Source organism: Sphaeramia orbicularis, chromosome 15 (genome assembly GCF_902148855.1).
Source record: "Sphaeramia orbicularis chromosome 15, fSphaOr1.1, whole genome shotgun sequence".
Lineage (NCBI taxonomy): Eukaryota > Metazoa > Chordata > Actinopteri > Kurtiformes > Apogonidae > Sphaeramia > Sphaeramia orbicularis.
Window position 1 is genome coordinate 48541669 of NC_043971.1, and position 18245 is coordinate 48559913.

The 18245-nt window shown below is 37.9% G+C and overlaps 1 protein-coding gene across 1 annotated transcript in view; it reads right to left on the reverse strand.

Annotated features, from left to right (window-relative positions):
• LOC115434524 (heterogeneous nuclear ribonucleoprotein L-like) overlaps window positions 1-18245 on the reverse strand; it is a 110703-nt gene that overhangs the window by 35260 nt on the left and 57198 nt on the right. The window contains 3 exon segments of the mRNA XM_030156517.1: window positions 13857-13874; window positions 13877-13928; window positions 15653-15758. Coding sequence (XP_030012377.1) covers window positions 13857-13874; window positions 13877-13928; window positions 15653-15758 — 176 coding nt within the window.

Sequence of the window (18245 nt, forward strand, 5' to 3'; positions counted from 1 at the left end):
GCTATATCTTTATGGTAACAGATCAGTACAGTATCTGCTGTCAAACATATATTCCCACGACACTCTTCCACGACTTATGAGTAAGACTCTGACAACACCTCCCTGAAGGCAGTAACTGATCTCCTATCCTGAGTGGGCAATCCTCCGTTTTCTGACTAAGAACTATGGACTCCAACTTGAAAGTATGAATTCTCATCTCAACCACTGCACACTTGGCTGCAATTACAACATGATGAGGACCACATCATCGGTAAAAAGCAATGATGTAACGCTGAGGTCACTGATCCAGACAGCCCCCATGCCTTGGATGCCCCTGGAAATTGTGCCCAGAATAGAGATGAATAGAGTCTGTGACAATGGGCGACATTGGCAAGAATGGCTGTAAATATTATTTTCGAGGTTATGAGCACTCTAGCACAACATTAGCCACATGCTAGACAGTTTGCTTTTTTAGTTAATTACCACCATCGCCATAAAATTCAGGGATGAGGAGCCCAGATAAGTGAGCTAGTTCATAATCACCCCTCCTGACTGAACACTTAATTCTTGACCCTCATTAAGGTGATACTATGCTGACTCATGATGGTCTAGAACAGGGGTGACTAACCCTGGTCCTGGAGAGCCACTATCCTGCATGTTTTAGATGTTTCCCTCTTCCTGATGGTCATTATCAGGCTTCTGCAGAGCTTGATGATAGGCTTATCATTTGAAACAGGTGTGTTGGAAGAGGGATACATCTAAAACATGCAGGATAGTGGCTCTCCAGGACCAGGGTTGGCCACCCCTGGTCTAGAACCATGATCCAAATTCACTACATTGGTCATGAAATACATTACTTCTCCAAGCTAGCTACTTAGAGAAACTCGTAGCCCAATCAAAAAGCCACGCACTGTGGCAGAGACATTAAAGGTCCATGTATGCTCACTCTACATACGTAAGTAGGTACATCCATTTCAAATGCTGTCAAGCATCACTATATTCATACATCCATGTGTCCATTGCATTGGAATGAGCATTTGTCAATTAATCCACAAGAGGGTGCCGCTCTTCACGAACATACTGGCCAAAGAATAGCACCACTAAGAATAGTAAAGTTTTTTGAGTGAGGAAAAAAAAGAAGCAAGTCAATAATAACAAATGTGCCTAACATGTGGAGGTCCGATGGTTGTCACAGAGGAAAGTGCTATCCTGTGACCTGAAAAAAGAGTTTTTCCACTGATGAGAGGAGTGATAATACCAACCTGCAAGTGATAAGTGGTGTTCAAGGCTGGCATACATGGCAGATATATTTCAGCATCTGAATGTACTGAACACATGCAGGCATGGCCAAAATGAAAAGCTCATCACAAGCACAGATAAAATTAAGGGACTCTGTTCAAAGGTGGAACTCTGTCAACAACATCTGGAACCAATCTTGACAAAGTCAATGTCAAGGCTACTGCAATGTGACATCGGAAAACATTTGAAACCTATTGAGGAAAAGTTGTCAGTTTATTTCCTCTCATCCTTCACTGAATAATTTGAGACAAGACAGTGGTTTGAGGGTAAGCTTTGCTGGTCTACCTTTGGACAGTATCTGGTTGGCTGCTGCCAGAGTTCCTCAAACAGAGCATTGCTCCCATTGTGAGCAGAACTTTTCAAGCATGACTGCTACACAAACTTTGAAAAAGAGCTTTGTATGTTCCTTTCTTCAGTTCCTGCCAGGACATACAGCAAATATTCATCTAAGCATACCTAGGTTTCAAAGTAAGTGAGTATATGTTGGAAGTACAGTTCAGTCCAGTTCAGAGATTAAATTGTCATATATATTTATAAATGCTGTATTAGTCATTTTGTAATATTTTTGGTTGGTGGTATGTTGCAGGATGTTGTAATGTAAAAAAATGTGCTGTGATACAATACCAGTCCATAGTTGTGCCTCTGTAGAGTTTTGTGAGGGTATGGATGTTTGTGTTTTTAGGATTACGCAACTGTGACAAAATTTGAAAATGAGGTTCTTTTTCTATTTCATTGCAGTTTTTCCCTTGCTATGCTGCTCGCTCACCTCATTCACTCTATTCAAGTTCATATACGATTTTTTTATTGCACTACTAAACACACAAGCTTATCCAGTCATTAAAACATACATACTGCTGTATGTAATTATTCTCCAAATAACAAAAAACAAAGAAGAAACATAATCTCAGAAAACATTTCAATATGCAATGATAAAAAAGGGTGAGTAAATAAGAAATAAGCAGCTTTAATGTATTTTTATTCAGAGACAATGTGCAAAGATACAGAAGTCATTTGGACAGAGATATTAAAGAGACAGTACCTGTTAGGCATCACAGCAATCTTTCTCTTTTTTTCTCCCACAGCACGAAAGAACATCAACCTGCATTACATTATCATCATAGTAAAACATCACCATCACATCATCACTGTAGCTGTCATGCACATTTAATGTACTGTATGTGTCTCAACTGCAGAATAAACAGTAGTGTTATATTTCCACCATTTACCCTACATACAGGTGACAGAGTTTATGGAGGCACATTGAAATAACACTAAGAGCTCAAGTCCTATCATTGAAAGAGCATCCATCCTTTATCCACCACACACACACAAAGTTGCAACAGAAGGGAAAATTAAGAACACTTAGAGATAATCGAGGCATCCGGTTCGACCGCCCTTGACACCACAGATTAGCAGCAGGCCCATTCATATGCCGTGAACGTAACTAGGTACCACTGAGCTCAGCTGTGGGTCTCAATAAAAGGCTGCTGCTACTAAGACCAGCATCCTCACCTGTTCTCACCTACACCGTGTCCTTACATTTACAGAAAGCAGAGCTAAAATTACTATTTGATTAATTGACTCAAATCAATTTACACATTTTTTTGATTACCATATTCCTGAATCAAAGCTTTGTTTCCTTAATTTCGCTGCTGCTAAACATTGGTTCCACTGTTGTGTTTCTCACGGATGCTTTATTGTGACACACACGAGGCCAAAATCCACACAAACAACATAGAGCGTACCTCAGAAGAGACGAGGACGAAAAGGCAGAAAATGTCTGTATGTTCACTTTACTACATTGGAACCATCACTTACTCCTTTAAACTTTGAAGCTTTCAAACAAACATTAAAAATATTTGTCTTTGTTTTTTTCAATTGTATGTTAGCTCCATGTTCAGTTTTTATTAAGTTGGATCCAAATGTGTTGAAGACTGCAGTGCACAAATTGTTTGTAGATGTCATTGGACTTGTTTGTTGTTGTTTATATCTATAGATATTTATATACACACTACCAGTCAAAAGTTTTAGAACACCCCAATTTTTCCAGTTTTGTATTGAAATTCAAGCAGTTCCAGTTCGATGAACAGCTTGAAATGGTACAAAGGTAAGCGGTGAACTGCCAGAGGTAAAAAAAAAAAAAAAAAAAAAAGGTAAGGTTAAACAAAACTGAAAAATAATGTACATTTCAGAGTTTTACAAAAAGGCCAACAAGAAATGGGTTAACAACTTAAAGCAGTTCTGTAGCAATGGAGGTTGATCAAGCCTGGAAAGTTGGTGCTACCAATTCCTCCAGGTGTCCCAACGTTTGTGAATTCCTTCCAACCCCCTCTGTCTGCATAAAAGTAGTGTTGGAACACACTTTGGTACCATACCGTTGGGAACATTATTTGAACAGTATTGGACTGCAGAAAGTAGTGTGTTACTATAAAAATGGAAAAGAGGAAAAGGCAATTAACGACAGAAGGGAGACAGAGCATCAGAACACTGAAACATGTAGGTCTGTCCTACAGAGAAATGTCCAAGAAAGTCCAGGTGTCAGTAAGTCCAGTTTCCTTCACCATCCAAAGGCACTCAGAAACTGGACTGGGAAATGCTGACAGGAAGAGGTCTGGCAGAGCCAAAGACACAACAGAATCAGAAGACAAGTTTATGACAGTCAACAGCTGGAGTGAGAGGAGACTGACAGGACAACAGCTGAAAGCACAGAGAAGATAGTGGTGGTAGTAAGCAAGTCTGAGTTTACACTGTGAAGAGAAGACTTCCAGTTGCAGGTTTGATCAGTCCATAACACCTTCTTCCAGTCTTCAGTAGTCCACTAGTGATGTTTCATGGCCCAGCCAAGCCTCTTTTTCTTATTATGAAGTTTCAGCAATGGCTTTCTTGCTGCAACTCAACCCATCAAACCTGCAACTGGAAGTCTTCTCTTCACAGTGTAAACTCAGACTTGCTTACTACCACCACTATCTTCTCCGTGCTTTCAGCTGTTGTCCTGTCAGTCTCCTCTCACTCCAGCTGTTGACTGTCATAAACTTGTCTTCTGATTCTGTTGTGTCTTTGGCTCTGCCAGACCTCTTCCTGTCAGCATTTCTCAGTCCAGTTTCTGAGTGCCTTTGGATGGTGAAGGAAACTGGACTTACTGACACCTGGACTTTCTTGGACATTTCTCTGTAGGACAGACCTACATGTTTCAGTGTTCTGATGCTCTGTCTCCCTTCTGTCGTTAATTGCCTTTTCCTCTTTTCCATTTTTATAGTAACACACTACTTTCTGCAGTCCAATACTGTTCAAATAATGCTCCCAACGGTATGGTACCAAAGTGTGTTCCAAAACTACTCTTCTGCGGACAGAGGGGGTTGGAAGGAATTCACAAACGTTGGGACACCTGTAGGCACTGGTAGCACCAACTTTCCAGGCTTGATCAACCTCCATTGCTGCAGAACTGCTTTAAGTTGTTAACCCATTTCTTATTTGCCTTTTTGTATAATTCTGAAATGTACACTATTTTTCAGTTTTGTTTAACCTTACCTTACCTTTTTTTTTTTTTTTTTTTTTTTTTTTTTAACCTCTGGCAGTTCACCGCTTACCTTTGTACCATTTCAAGCTGTTCATTGGACTGGAACTGCTTGAATTTCAATACAAAACTGGAAAAATTGGGGTGTTCTAAAACTTTTGACCAGTAGTGTATACTTATGTACTGTTATTATTGTTGTTATTTCTATATAGATATTTTTTATATATCCTTTACTTTTATACTTTTTGTGTTTGTTGTTTCAGCTGGTTCTGGAATAAGTTGTTTGTCATTTTCAGACACGTCTGTTTCACATTTTTACAATTTTTTTTTTCACCTATTCAAATAATTATTCAATTGAATGGAATTGAAAAAAATAATTGATATATTAATCGATTACTAAAATAACTGATACCTCTAAAGTTCTTATCAGCGTTGCATTGCAGATAGAGATGCTGAGCAAGCTGACAGCATTCTTCCAAATGCCGCAGGGGTCCAATATAAACAGTTTTAGTTCACTTACTTCAGCCTTTTGTCTACTGAAGAAATGCATTTTTATATTAGCTCAATGTAAAATATATTTCAGAAAATGGTTCTAATTAACATACATTTGACCTCCCACATCAACTACTTAATAAACCACAAAAATAAATCAAAGAAAACCCCTCTCAGACCACATTCCCTGGAGCTTTGGTTAACCACCAGCTCATGTGCATGAAGGTCATTACAAGTAACACTTGAGAGAGGAGTCAAATTAAAATCATTACTAATCTACAGTCACTTAGCAACTCTGATGAATCCAGGGGGACCTGCTGTGTTTCTGACAGTGTGATAAAAATACACAACAGCACTTAACATGTGCATCAGGATAAGTGGCTGTGACACTGTGGAGGGCAAACTGAACTGAAGCAACATGAGCCATGCCATGCCTTAGCACATGCGCACACATACACCTGTTGTATTTCCTTGGGTTTAGGGGACATTCTAATGACTTAAGATTCATTTCCCTTAGATCTCAAAACTCTTCATAAAGTGTAAATGATTATGTAGGTTTTTCACAACTTCCAAATGATTTTTTTTGTCTTTCCTAAGTGAAATATCAACATTTATTATAATATTATCCTCTACATTTTGCATTTTTCAGTGAAAATCATGTATTTTCTTACTTGATTTCATTTTGCTGATCATGTAGATGTTAACAAAAACTCAGAGTAAATCCAAAGTTTATTCAATCAAACTTGGAAAAAAAAGGAAAAAGTGGCTTTTTAACAAAATATATCATTAACTGAACATAAACCAAGTATTTCCATCCATTGTCATTTATCAAACTCCATGGGTTTTTGTGATGAATCAATGTTGTAGAAAATGATGGTGTTTCCACGTTCACCACCGAGCCTCTGAATGTCCAAATGGGTCATATCTGACGACCATGAAAAGATGACAAACTGTATTTTACACCAATTATTACATGTATTGATATTATTATTGGATCAACAGGTATTAAACATTGTAGATCACTGGATACTTTTGGTTGGCAGTGGATGTTGGGGTCTTTATGAGTTAAAAGCCACTCTCAGTACAATTTCCCAAAAACTGAAATGATGTAAAAAGGAAGGATGGGAATGAAACAAAAGAGAACTAGTAGGAAAGCAAAAAAAGGGTAGGGCTGCAAGTAAATTAATGCGAGATAAGCATGACAGGAAATGGAGAAAGCAAATACCTTTACAAGAACATTTTGCAAAGGAAAATGGATTTGAGTTTAAAAGCAAAACCAGAGAAGGTGAAAATGAAGAAATAAAGGTAAGGGGGAAAGAGCACATAGGACAAAGGAAATAGGATCAGCTGATTGTTGTGGAGAAAGAAGGTAGGTTAGAGGAAAGATGAGAGGGGAACAACGTGGAGAAGGGGATTAGAAGAAACAGGATGAGAGCACAGAAGATAAAGAGAGGTGACGGCAACATTGAGCCGAAGTAAACGGAGAGTCGTACTGTGTTACATAAGAAATGAGGGGCAAACCGTGGGCAATGAATGCAAAATTAATAATAATTCTAAAAAAGCCCTTACATAACAATAAAATCATTAAATATGGAAATAATTAGCCAAGGAGCGAGGCAATTTGGCAAAACTGTTCTCATGGAAAACATTTTCACATCAGCCAGTATTGGTAATTATCATGATAAATGTCAAATCATCATCATTTCTTGAGTGAAAATTGAAGAAACCAGGATGTTAGCTGTGCATTTATGCAACAGAAAGAAAACACCATGATAAATGACACAAGACAAAAATACCACAAATGGTTAAATCAGTGTAAGAGATGAAAATTATGTGAAAAATGGAACATGAAATTCTTAACAAATATGAGAAACACATATTCCACCAAATATTTCAGTTCTGATTTGAGCCACTTCCATACGTTGTCCTGAATAATAAAATCATATCAATATGAACACTGAGTCTGTACATACTTCACATATTTTTTGTTCATATTTAAACTTCACAGTTTAATGGTTTTGCCTAAACCCACCATTTGTCGTAGTTTGACTCACACTGGTGGATATAAAAATTATTTCAAGAGATTCTGTCCAGATGTCATCCAGAACAGCTTCAATGTAAATATTATATATTTCATTTGTAATTTTTTTTTTATTTCAGTTGGCACATTTGGGTCACTTCAGGAAAAATAATGACATTTCAGTTGACTTAAACAGAAAATGTAAATGGACGCTGTTATACGTACAGTATGGCAGTCTACATGTTTTATGAAGCTGTAATTGACTCGAATCAATAAAAAAAAAAATTGATTACAATTGTCCTAAATTGAAGATTCGTTTTCTTGTTTTCGCTGCTGCTAAACATTGGTCCCACTGTTGTGTCTCACATGGACTTGTATTGTGACTCACATGACACCAGGATCAACACACAGTTGTATGTTAGTTCCATGTTCAGTTGTTAGTAAGTTGGATCCAAATGTCTTGAAGAATGTAGTGCCTTTATTGTTTGCAGATGTCATTTGACTTGTTTGTTCTTATTGTTGCTATTTCTATATAGATATTTTTTCTACATCCTTTTACTTTTATACTTTTTGTGGTTGTTGTTTCAGCTGGTTCTGGAATAAAGGATAAGTTGTTTGTCATTTTCAGACATGTCCGCCTCTCATTTTTGCAATTTTTTTCACCTATTGAAATAATTGTTTAATCAAATCAAACCAAAGAAAGTACTCAATAGATTAATTGATAACAAAATAATCACTAGCTGCAGCTCTAGTATTGTATGTTCCTAAGTTGAACCAGAATCAACTGTTTCTTCAGTATTTTCCTTTGTTTGACACTTGCTGTGCCTCAAGCCTGGCTTTGAAGGAGGACTGAAGATCATTATCAATGCAGTGTTATTGTGTTTGTTCTTATTTACTAAAGGAAACTACGATTTTGCTCCTTAACTATGCTTTTGTTCCTTCATCACTGCTAACAAATAACTGCAGCAGCAGAAATTGTGCAGCTTGTCTAAAAGCTGTAGCACTTTCACATGCTGGCCTTGTCCTACTGAGCTGACATTTGTGTTTTGTCTTTGTGATTCAGACAGTGAAGAACACAACATCACTTTAACAGGAGCTGTATGTCCAGCAGCACAAAACATCAGCAAACAACTGCTTCACTGGTTCTTCTGTGTAGTCTCACCAGTTTTACCTGTTTTAACAAAAATCTCCCACACTGTCTCTGATAACATGCAGCCTATTCTCACAAAAGGAGACTGCACATATCCTCAGTTTCAAGACCTCTTCAACCAACAACACTCATTCACATCTGGTCCAGCTGCAACAAGCTTATACCTGGTCTTAAGCTATGTCAGTCCTAAAACCTGCACCAGCTGCCTAGCTTTCCTAAGACCAGGTGCCTAGAATAAGAAGTAAATCCAAATTTGGCCATTTCTCAGTAACTGCACAATTTATACCACAGATACAGTCTTGGACTTTCACTTTACAAGATTTTGCACAGGAGAGCTTCATTAGAGACAGAAACACTCAACTGGAGATGTATGTCTCCATTCTGGGAAATGTGTTTGACCTTAGAGACTTGTCACTAGATTTGCTGTTTGTGTTGGACTGTAACACAGCACTGATGCTGCATCTGCACCATTGAAGATATGATGGGTCTGATACTTGACAGCTCTACCATCACCACTAAACCCTGAATGATTATTTCTTTATTTCTAAGTCAACTGTTTCCCCTTGTCTGTAATTCAGCTGGACTGGTGCTCTTACTCTGACTGTACAGCTCTATTCACATTCTCATTTCAGCGTTAGGTAAAATTGTATAATTAAACTGCCTTTTATTTGGTTTTCTATACTTGCAGCAAATAATACAATTTAGCAAGAAAGAACAAGATTTTAGGCAGCGTCACATGAGCAGTCACCTCAGACCGCATTAAGACCTAGAATTGTTAGGACTAGGCTTAAGCTCGGTTATTGCCATTGACATAAGGTCTACTCTAATGACTAATCAAAGACTGATTTAGCAGGTTAGCTTAAGATTAGTAAGGACAAGATGCTGCAAAAGGTCTTTGTAGTTTAACCCTTAAAGACCCCACACAACTTTTGTCACAATTTCCACGATTTTTTTTGTCTTTCCAAGTGATTTATCACCATTTCTTATAATAATATTCTCTGCATTTTACATTTTTCAGTGAAAATCATGTATTTTCTGATATTTAATTTCCTGATCATGTAGATGTTCATAAATTCAAAGTTTATTGGATCAAATCATACAAAAATGAGGAAACAGTGACTTTTTCAACAAAATATATCATTAACTGAACATAAAATAATTGTCTCCATCCACTGCCATTGATCCAACTCCATGGGTTTTACTAGTGAATCAATGTTGTAGAAGATGACGGTGTTTCCATGTTTACTATGGAGCCTCTAAATGTCCAAATGGGTCATATCTGATGACCATGAAACGATGACAAACTGTATTTTACACCAATTATTTACACGAATTGATAGGATTAGTGGATGAACAGGTATTAAACCTTTTAGATCAGCAGACGCTGTTGGTCAGTGGTGAATGTGTGGGTCTTTGAGGGTTAAGCAAATAGTCTACAAACTGCAGTGATACAAGATCTGCTATACTGACAGTCAAAATTATCAACTGAACAGAACGGTCAAACTGCAGCAATTCAGATTCAGAATCAGAATGCCTTTATTGTGAGTGCATTCAAAATACACCAAATTAGAGTGCTTCCCCAGGAATAGATTTGATAAATATCAACAATCCAATTAATCAGCAACTACTTTGAAAGACATTATGAATTTTTAAGAAAAGATTCCAGCTTCTTTGTGAATCTTACAAACATAATATACAAACAAAGGTTACGAAACAGATTGACATTTTTCATCCCTAATTGACATTATTTAGACCACACAACTAAATGATCCATTGAAAAAATAACTGAATTCTGTGGATTCAGACAACGGTTGGATACTGTACAGGCCCCTCATTTTAAGCAGTTTTACAGATAATCATCAGCTTTTGACTTGTCCCTGAATGTGTCTTTACAATGTGCCTCCATTGAAAACAGAAGAGTGCAGTTACACTATTGTTTGTTGAATTCTTCCTGTATAGCAGAGCTGGGATCAGTTCACTTGGGAAAAAATCAACTCAATTAATTACTCTCGCACAACACAGAGCACACACAGAGGAGTTATTAGCTCACAGAAAAAAAAGAACTGTACACACATATGTACATGATTTTTCATTCAGTACGACTGGAAAATTTTGACCTGAAAGATGGAGCTTAAGCAAAGACCAATGTTTTTACTGTTTACATGTGAAGGGGGAAAAAATCAGGGCCTGATTAATGTTGCCTGAAAGTTAGTCTAATTTCTTGAACTAAATGCTTTAGTGAACTGAACCCAACTTTGATATAACACAGTTTTATTTCTTTATATAAGGAATCGTCACTCTGCTCCACCTCACATACAGCACAAAGAAGGCAGCGTTGTCCACACAGATTGTTATATCAGGACTTTGGCCTTGTTTTTAATCATTTATAAACTTCAGTCAATCAATACTCGCTACTGAGATATTGTATGTGAAATGCAGATTCATGCATGAGTCTGAAGAGGTGTCACAACACTCGTACTTTATTGTTCATTTATTACATTTTAATTTTAGATTTCTAAATAAATTCAATTCCCTGTTACTGTTTCATTATCAACTGTTAACTCATTCATACACAACGGCCTGTTTTCATTTAACTTTGTTATAAATCCTTGCAAACCCCTTCTCAGGGTCATTTTAATCAGCACTCTGTCACATTACTATACAATCAATTTCATGAAATTATTTGATCAGTCAATCAGTCAACCAACCAACCAATCAATCAAAATTGATTTATATAGTGTCAAATCATAACAAAAGTTATCTAATGACACTTCACATTTAGAGCTGGTATAAACCAGACTCTTTCAGCTATCCACACTCACTTGGCATGAATGTGATCACTGTTACCATATCAGGATGACACATTCTGACAGTAAGTGGATAAATGTTCATAAATCAGAACTCAATCCATCACTGCTCAATTTGTGCTATAAACTTAATTTATTCTATCTGTGAAAATACTTAGCTATGGTAGTTGGCTAACATAATGGTTAACATTAGCATTCCATCAACTCGTCCAATGAACATTTTAGTTTGGACTCTAAATCTGGCCCTATTTTGGCCATAGATACTACAACACTAATTTTCCTTCCTCATGGTTCACCACATGCAGCAGACACTGGGTTCTAAAATAATCCTAAAATCTGGAGTTTGAGTGAGGTAGGTCTATGAGTAATTTGTAAGCATTTCAGATCCTTGTTTTCCCACTGGACGTAGTTAACCTCAAACAACACTCTACTTGTAACATAAACTCCCTTGATTCCCTCCATATCCCCATTATTGGTGCATTGTTTGCCCTGATAAAGTTCTAATAAAGAACGTATATTGTGACAGCTCTATTTCAGATAGATTAAAGTGACAGACAGCAGAGGTAAGGTCAGTCTCTACAGGGACCTATAGCATCATGCAAAGCCAGGCTTCTGACCACCAAAAGAGAAAGTCTGGTCCACTAGTTCTCAGTCTTTTAATCAGAACTTGCAGTGAGACCTGTAAATTGTGAGAAGATCTGAATTTCAAAGAACCACACACAGAACCTGGCCTAGAATGCACAGACTGTGTGAAGCTGAACAGACTCATACCCCTTTTCTACTGTGAAAGTTCCAGGACTGGTTTTGAAGCCATTGCCTATTCGAACCAGGTTTTTTTCAGTTTTTATTGCCACTGAGTGACACTAACACTGAACAACAAATGAACTAAAACATTCTGTGACCATCATTAAAAAAACACACAGTATTAATATGATATATATGTTGTGTTTTTATGTAACCATAGGTTTTACTGGTGAATCAATGTTGTAGAAGATGACGGTGTTTTCATAGTAACTACAGAGCCTCTGAACGTCCAAATGGCTCATATCTGATGACCTTGAGTATTAAACATTTAAGATCAGTAGATGCTTTTGGTCACCAGAGACTGTTCAGGTCTTTAAGGGTTAAAGTCAAATTAACTATCGATTAAAGTTCAGCACATAACAAAGGCCACTGGCAATTTTGGCAAAACCTAGGTTACTACTTAACCCATAAAGACCCAGTGCTACTTTCCCCAAATGAAATTTTCTCTCCATTTAACCTTTCTTACTTAAGTGATTTACAATCATTTATTGTGATATTATCCTCTGTATTTTGTATTCTTTCCAGTATAAATAATGCATTTTCCTTTATTTAATTTACTGATCATGTAGATGTTCTTAAAAGCTCAGATTAAAGTTGAGGGTTATCATATCAGAAACAGAGAAAACTGAAGAAAAGGTGACTTTTTCAGCAAATATATCAATAACTGAACATAAACCAAGTGTCTCCATCCATTGTCATTGATCCAGCTCCATGGGTTTTACTGGTGCATCAATGTTACAGAAGATGATGGTGTTTCCATGTTCACTACAGTGCCTCTGAACATCCAAATCAGTCATATCGGATGACTATGAAAAGATGACAAACTATATTTTACTCCAATTATTTACATGTATTGATAGGATTAGTGGATCAACAAGTATTAAACATTTTAGATCAGTAGACAGTTTTGTTCAGTGGTGGATGTTTGGGTCTTTATAGGTTAAACAGAGTTGCAATGAGCAGTTATGTGGTTCTATGGTGGCTTTGGAGGCAGCAAAAAAGAACACTGGTTCTTTGAAGGTCTGCAAGGACCTGCAATATCATCAGTGGAACTAGTACCAGGTTGGTTTTGGTGGAAAAGGGGTTTTTGTAGACCAGAAGCCTGGCCCTGCTGGACTAGTTCTCCAAGGAGTTAGTTAGAAACACAAGAATGAAGTGTAGAGACAGAAGGTCCTGCAGACAGAAGTGTGGTTCAGGCCTCGTGGGCATGTTGAAGCAGCAGCTGCATGGTGGTCAGCAGGAGTGAGATCCTCCCTTTGTCTTTATCCCTCTCTCCTTGTTGGGTTGGAGGAGGGATGGAGGAATGTTGCTGGTATGGTCAGCCTGACGTCCGTCCTCTGTCTCTCTCTCTCTCCTCTCCACCCTCAGTGTTTCATTGTCTCTTTCCCCCAGGCTGGACCGAGGTGCAGGCTTGTAAGAGGCCGCTGATTTGCCGGCGTGAGTGTTTTGATTGGAGTTGGAGAAAGAAGAGGTGGAGGAGTCTTGGTGTAATGCAGGTCTACGGTCCAGACTGTTTAGAACTACTGTCTTTTCCCGCAGTTTGGGCAAATAAATGACTGAAGATCTGCACAAGACCGTTTTCATCTACTGGTGTGACTAAATGGCTGAAGAGAAATGTACGCAGTGCTACAGAGACTGCAGAGTGAAAGCAGAGACCTACGTTTCTTCAGGATTTCCCATATTACAAAGGAAAAGCCATCCAAATGCTCCACTGGTATCACTGTGTCTTTAATGTAAGTATGGAATAGAAGGACAGGAGTGGAAGACACACAGAAGGGTTGTATATCTTACCTCGTCTGACCAGGTAGGTTTGGTGTAGTCCCAGCTCTCATTGTCATTCTTAATCACATTCAGACGTGTTGGCTGTTGACACAAACAGACAGGAACTGTACAGCAAAATGTACAAAGTATTGCTCGTATTTGAAATACAAAGCATTGAAAAGCAAATCCTTTGTTTTATGTGAGATTTCCAACTTCTTCTAACTCACTTTTCAATCAGACATGATTATTTATTGATCATATAAATTGGTTTCTATGGTAGCAGAGATTTACAGTATGTTCAGTAATGGATTCAGTGTGGGACTGGACTCTCAGTAAGTTTTTTACAATAATGGTGAAAGCAGTTGGTTTAAAGCGGTCACTGAGCCTGTTTACATGCAACACTAATACTCTGATCATTATTTGATTTCTGGAGCTATTAGATTATTCAAGTGATCATGTAAACAGCATAATCTGATCTGTTTTTATCAGATAACAGCAGTAGTCTGATTCTGAAAAATCAGATTATCACACCTGAATTTCTCCTCAATACTCGAATGTCTTCCTGCATGTATACCGGTTAATCTGATTCATTTTGTTCTTTTACATCTGTGCATGTGTAAAAACAATTAAAAGTCTTGAGTAGAAGATAATCACAGGAAGTTTGAGTCTACCATCACTATGTATGGACAAACTCTGACAGAAATCTGATAATGGACTGGAGCGCCTAAACCAGGGTTTTCAAATATCATATTTCTTCAGTGCATGTAAAAGGGTCAGAGCTGATTATTACAATTATCTAATTACACTCAGCTATCACATTTTTATGGTTATGTAAACAGGCTGACTGACTGCCCAGTATAGAAAAACAATCCTTAGTTATTCCAGTTCCTTTTAAGCCCCAGAATACGGTTGTAATTCCTAAATGGATAGTGCAGTAATTTTGTTGAACCCTTTGAATTAAAGCTTAAGTTCACACTTAAATCACATTTTGATTGCTTCATGTGAAATCCATTGTGGTGGTGTACAGAGTAACAATAACAAAATCTGTGTCCAAATATTCACCCATTCAATACTCACACGCAATATTCACATAGGGACTCATATTTTTCTGCTTGCAGCAATATTTATGATGAAGATTTCTCAGTTTCTGTGCTACAAAAGATGGAAAACTAACAGCAAAAATAAAACATAACATTGGTGTAAATTAGTCGTATACCTTTATATGATTATAATCTGACTGCTAAGGTTTGTGTGTGTTGAAATGTTGTGGTTTCCTGGAATACACCTTGCAAATGTATAATCTTCTTCAAACACCTGTTAGAACTGCAAGACCAATGAAGACACTGAAGCAGTGTTGTCCAGATACTGGATTATCTTATGTTCATAGTGCCTTCAGAAATTGAGGACTTAAGATTTTAGTTTCACAACAATAAAGCAATAATTATGAAAGGCTACAACATATAAGTAGAACTGTTCTTTTCTTGACTAGTGGCAAAGACAGCAGCATGACTGTAGACAACATTATCATTCAGTAACACTTCTTTTAGAATCATTCAACTATACTTTATCCTTAGACCTTTAACAAGAACAATCCCATTGACTAATCTTAGAAATTAAATAAGGCAATAGGATTGTGTCTTAAACCCAAAGGTATCACAGGCACTTCGGTAGCCAAGAATGGCTCTAAAGGACTATAGGAAATGTCCAAAATGACACAATTTCTTTGAACAGATTGGAGATGAAAATCATGTTTCCTTCTCAAGATCTGCAGTTATTCCTTAGAGCTGTCTGCCTTGTGATTGTTCTGTGTTCTCTGAGTTTCTTACCCGTGCATATTCAATCTTGAGAGTACAGCAGCCAGCGTAGATGTCAGCTCCATTCAGAGCAGCTTTGGCCTTCTGTGCGCACCTGAACGGATTCAAACCTGAAACACTGTGGTTAAGGACAGGGTTCTTGCACTCCAGCACAAACATACAGGGATTCAACATTTATAAATGCAACTCAAAAACATCTGAATACCATGGAGAAGTTCATCATATTTGTTAGCTGTCTCGCAAAGTAAAAATTGCACATATTTTAGATTCATTACATGTACAGTCATGGCTAAAAATATTTGGCACCTTGCTAAGGTAGGAGACTCAGGATGACACCACCACTGACAAAAGGCATAAAAAAGTCAGACTGGAGTTTGACAGAACTTATGTGACAAAGCCATAACCCTTCTGGGAGAACGTACTGTGGACAGCTGAGAGAAAAGCAGAGCTTTTGGTGAAGCATATCATGGCACTATTTACAGAAAGAAAATTGGACTTCAAAGAAAAGAACAGTCCCTCTAGTCAAACATAGTGAAGGGTCAAAGTGTTTTGCTGCTTCTCGCACTGGATGTTCTTGACTGTGTGAATGTCATCATGAAATCTGATGATTAGCAAAGAATTCTGGAGTGCAATGTAGTGCTCAAAGTCAGGAAAGTGCATCTCCACTAGAGGTCATGGGTCTTCCAGCAGGACAAGGACCCAAGACACACTTCAAAAAGCACTCAGAAATGGTAAAAAAAGTGCTGGAGAGTTCTCAAATGGCCAGCAATGAATCCAGATCTGAATCCCATAGAACAGATGTGAAGAAATCTTAAAACAGCATTTGGGAGAAGGCAATCCGTCAAATCTGAAAGAAAAAAAAACAAAAACAAAGGTCCATAATCCCCGTAGAGATGTGTAGAAAGTCATTCAAGGTAGTAAGAAGCAAATGATTTCAATTACTTTTTCCAAAGGGTCTGCTAAACAATATCAATCTAAGGGTGCCAATAAGTTTGTCCAATGTTTTTTTAAGTTTAGTGTGAAATTTTATCAAGTTGGACTTTGCTTCTCTGATTTTTGTGCTGTTCCAAAGCAAACAAATAAATAACATGTGAATACCTAACCATTTGCAATTGAAACATGTTGTGGGAGAATGGCTACATTTTCTGACAGAACAGCAGGATGCTGATATTTTTGGCCATGACAGTAAGTCTGTTATTGGTCAAAGGTTTCATTTAATGAAATTTCATTCTTAATGGCTTTAGATGGTCTCCAGACATGATGTTTGTCATTAGGTACCAACTGACCTGTCTCTGGTGACATTAATTGAGAACTGGTCATCACTTAAGGCTCTGAAGTCTTAATATGAGATCAGAGAGCATTTGAAAATACAATGTTTAGTGACACTGTACTATTCTGACCTCAACAGGGTCATTGGGAGGGAGGCATGACTCAGCATAAGCTGTAGACGCAGTGGGGGCTCAAAGTGTCATTTCCAGGGCCTTGAACAGGTTCAGAAGGTCTGATACTTGACCTTGCATACAACTCATTCACATCTGCACTGGGTCCACTACAGATGTGAATCAGTGGGATACAGTGCACTTCACAGATGAGTCCCAGTTCTGTGTGAACTTCCTGAACAGTCATGGAAGGGTCTGGCATCACCTTGGGAGAGAAATTTGCCACACAAATACTGTACAGCTGGACAGTTTGAGATCATCAGTCATGGTCTGGGGAGGCATGGCCATGGGTGGAAGGATGGAGCTTGGCCTTGTCCAAATGGCAGTCTGACAGGCCAAAGGTATCGGGATGAAATCCTGAGATCAGTTTTGCGACCACTGTATGCTGGTGCAAAGTGGCCAGATTTAGAGCTTAAAGATGGGAGCAGCGACAGTCAAGATTGTGAGCAAGCCAGGTTTCTCCAGGACAACATGTAGAGTTGTGAACAGCATTGTTGGAGGAATGGGAAGTCATTCTTCAACACAATATTCAAAACCCCATCTCAAGCATGCACATGCAATACGAGGCTGTGATCAATGCTGAGGTGGTAACACTAACTACTGACTGGTTGTCTCAATACAAAATGTTTGTTTGTTCTTTATGACTTGTTTGTTGCATCTGTTAAACCATACAATTCATGTCTGTTTTACAGTACAAACTCTGACTTTTTTTTTTTTTTTTTGCTGTAATGAGCAACAACATTTTGTTTTGTTGAACTGAAAGTTTTCTTTCCTGTTTTGGGTCCTGCTTCAAGCTCTGATTTTCACAGTGACTTACCCAGTGCATCACCATTATGACCATTGTCTTGGCTCCTCAAGACACCCCAAATGCCCTACACTGCTAAACTGCAGACAATAATGTTTAAGAGGCATTTCCAGTCCAATGAGACATCAGATACATCACAGAACTACTGTTTGTACTCGTCATCTCAAATGTGTGACAAACATCTTCATACCTTGTGGCAAACAATCATGTCTGGGCACCATCAGAGGCATGAAATCCCATTGAACAAAAGATGGATTAATAGCAGAATTACTGCTATACATGAATTTTTGAACAATACTCTTTCTTGTCTTCAGACTACATTGATTACATTTTGTGATCCACTACTACTGTAGTTGCAGGA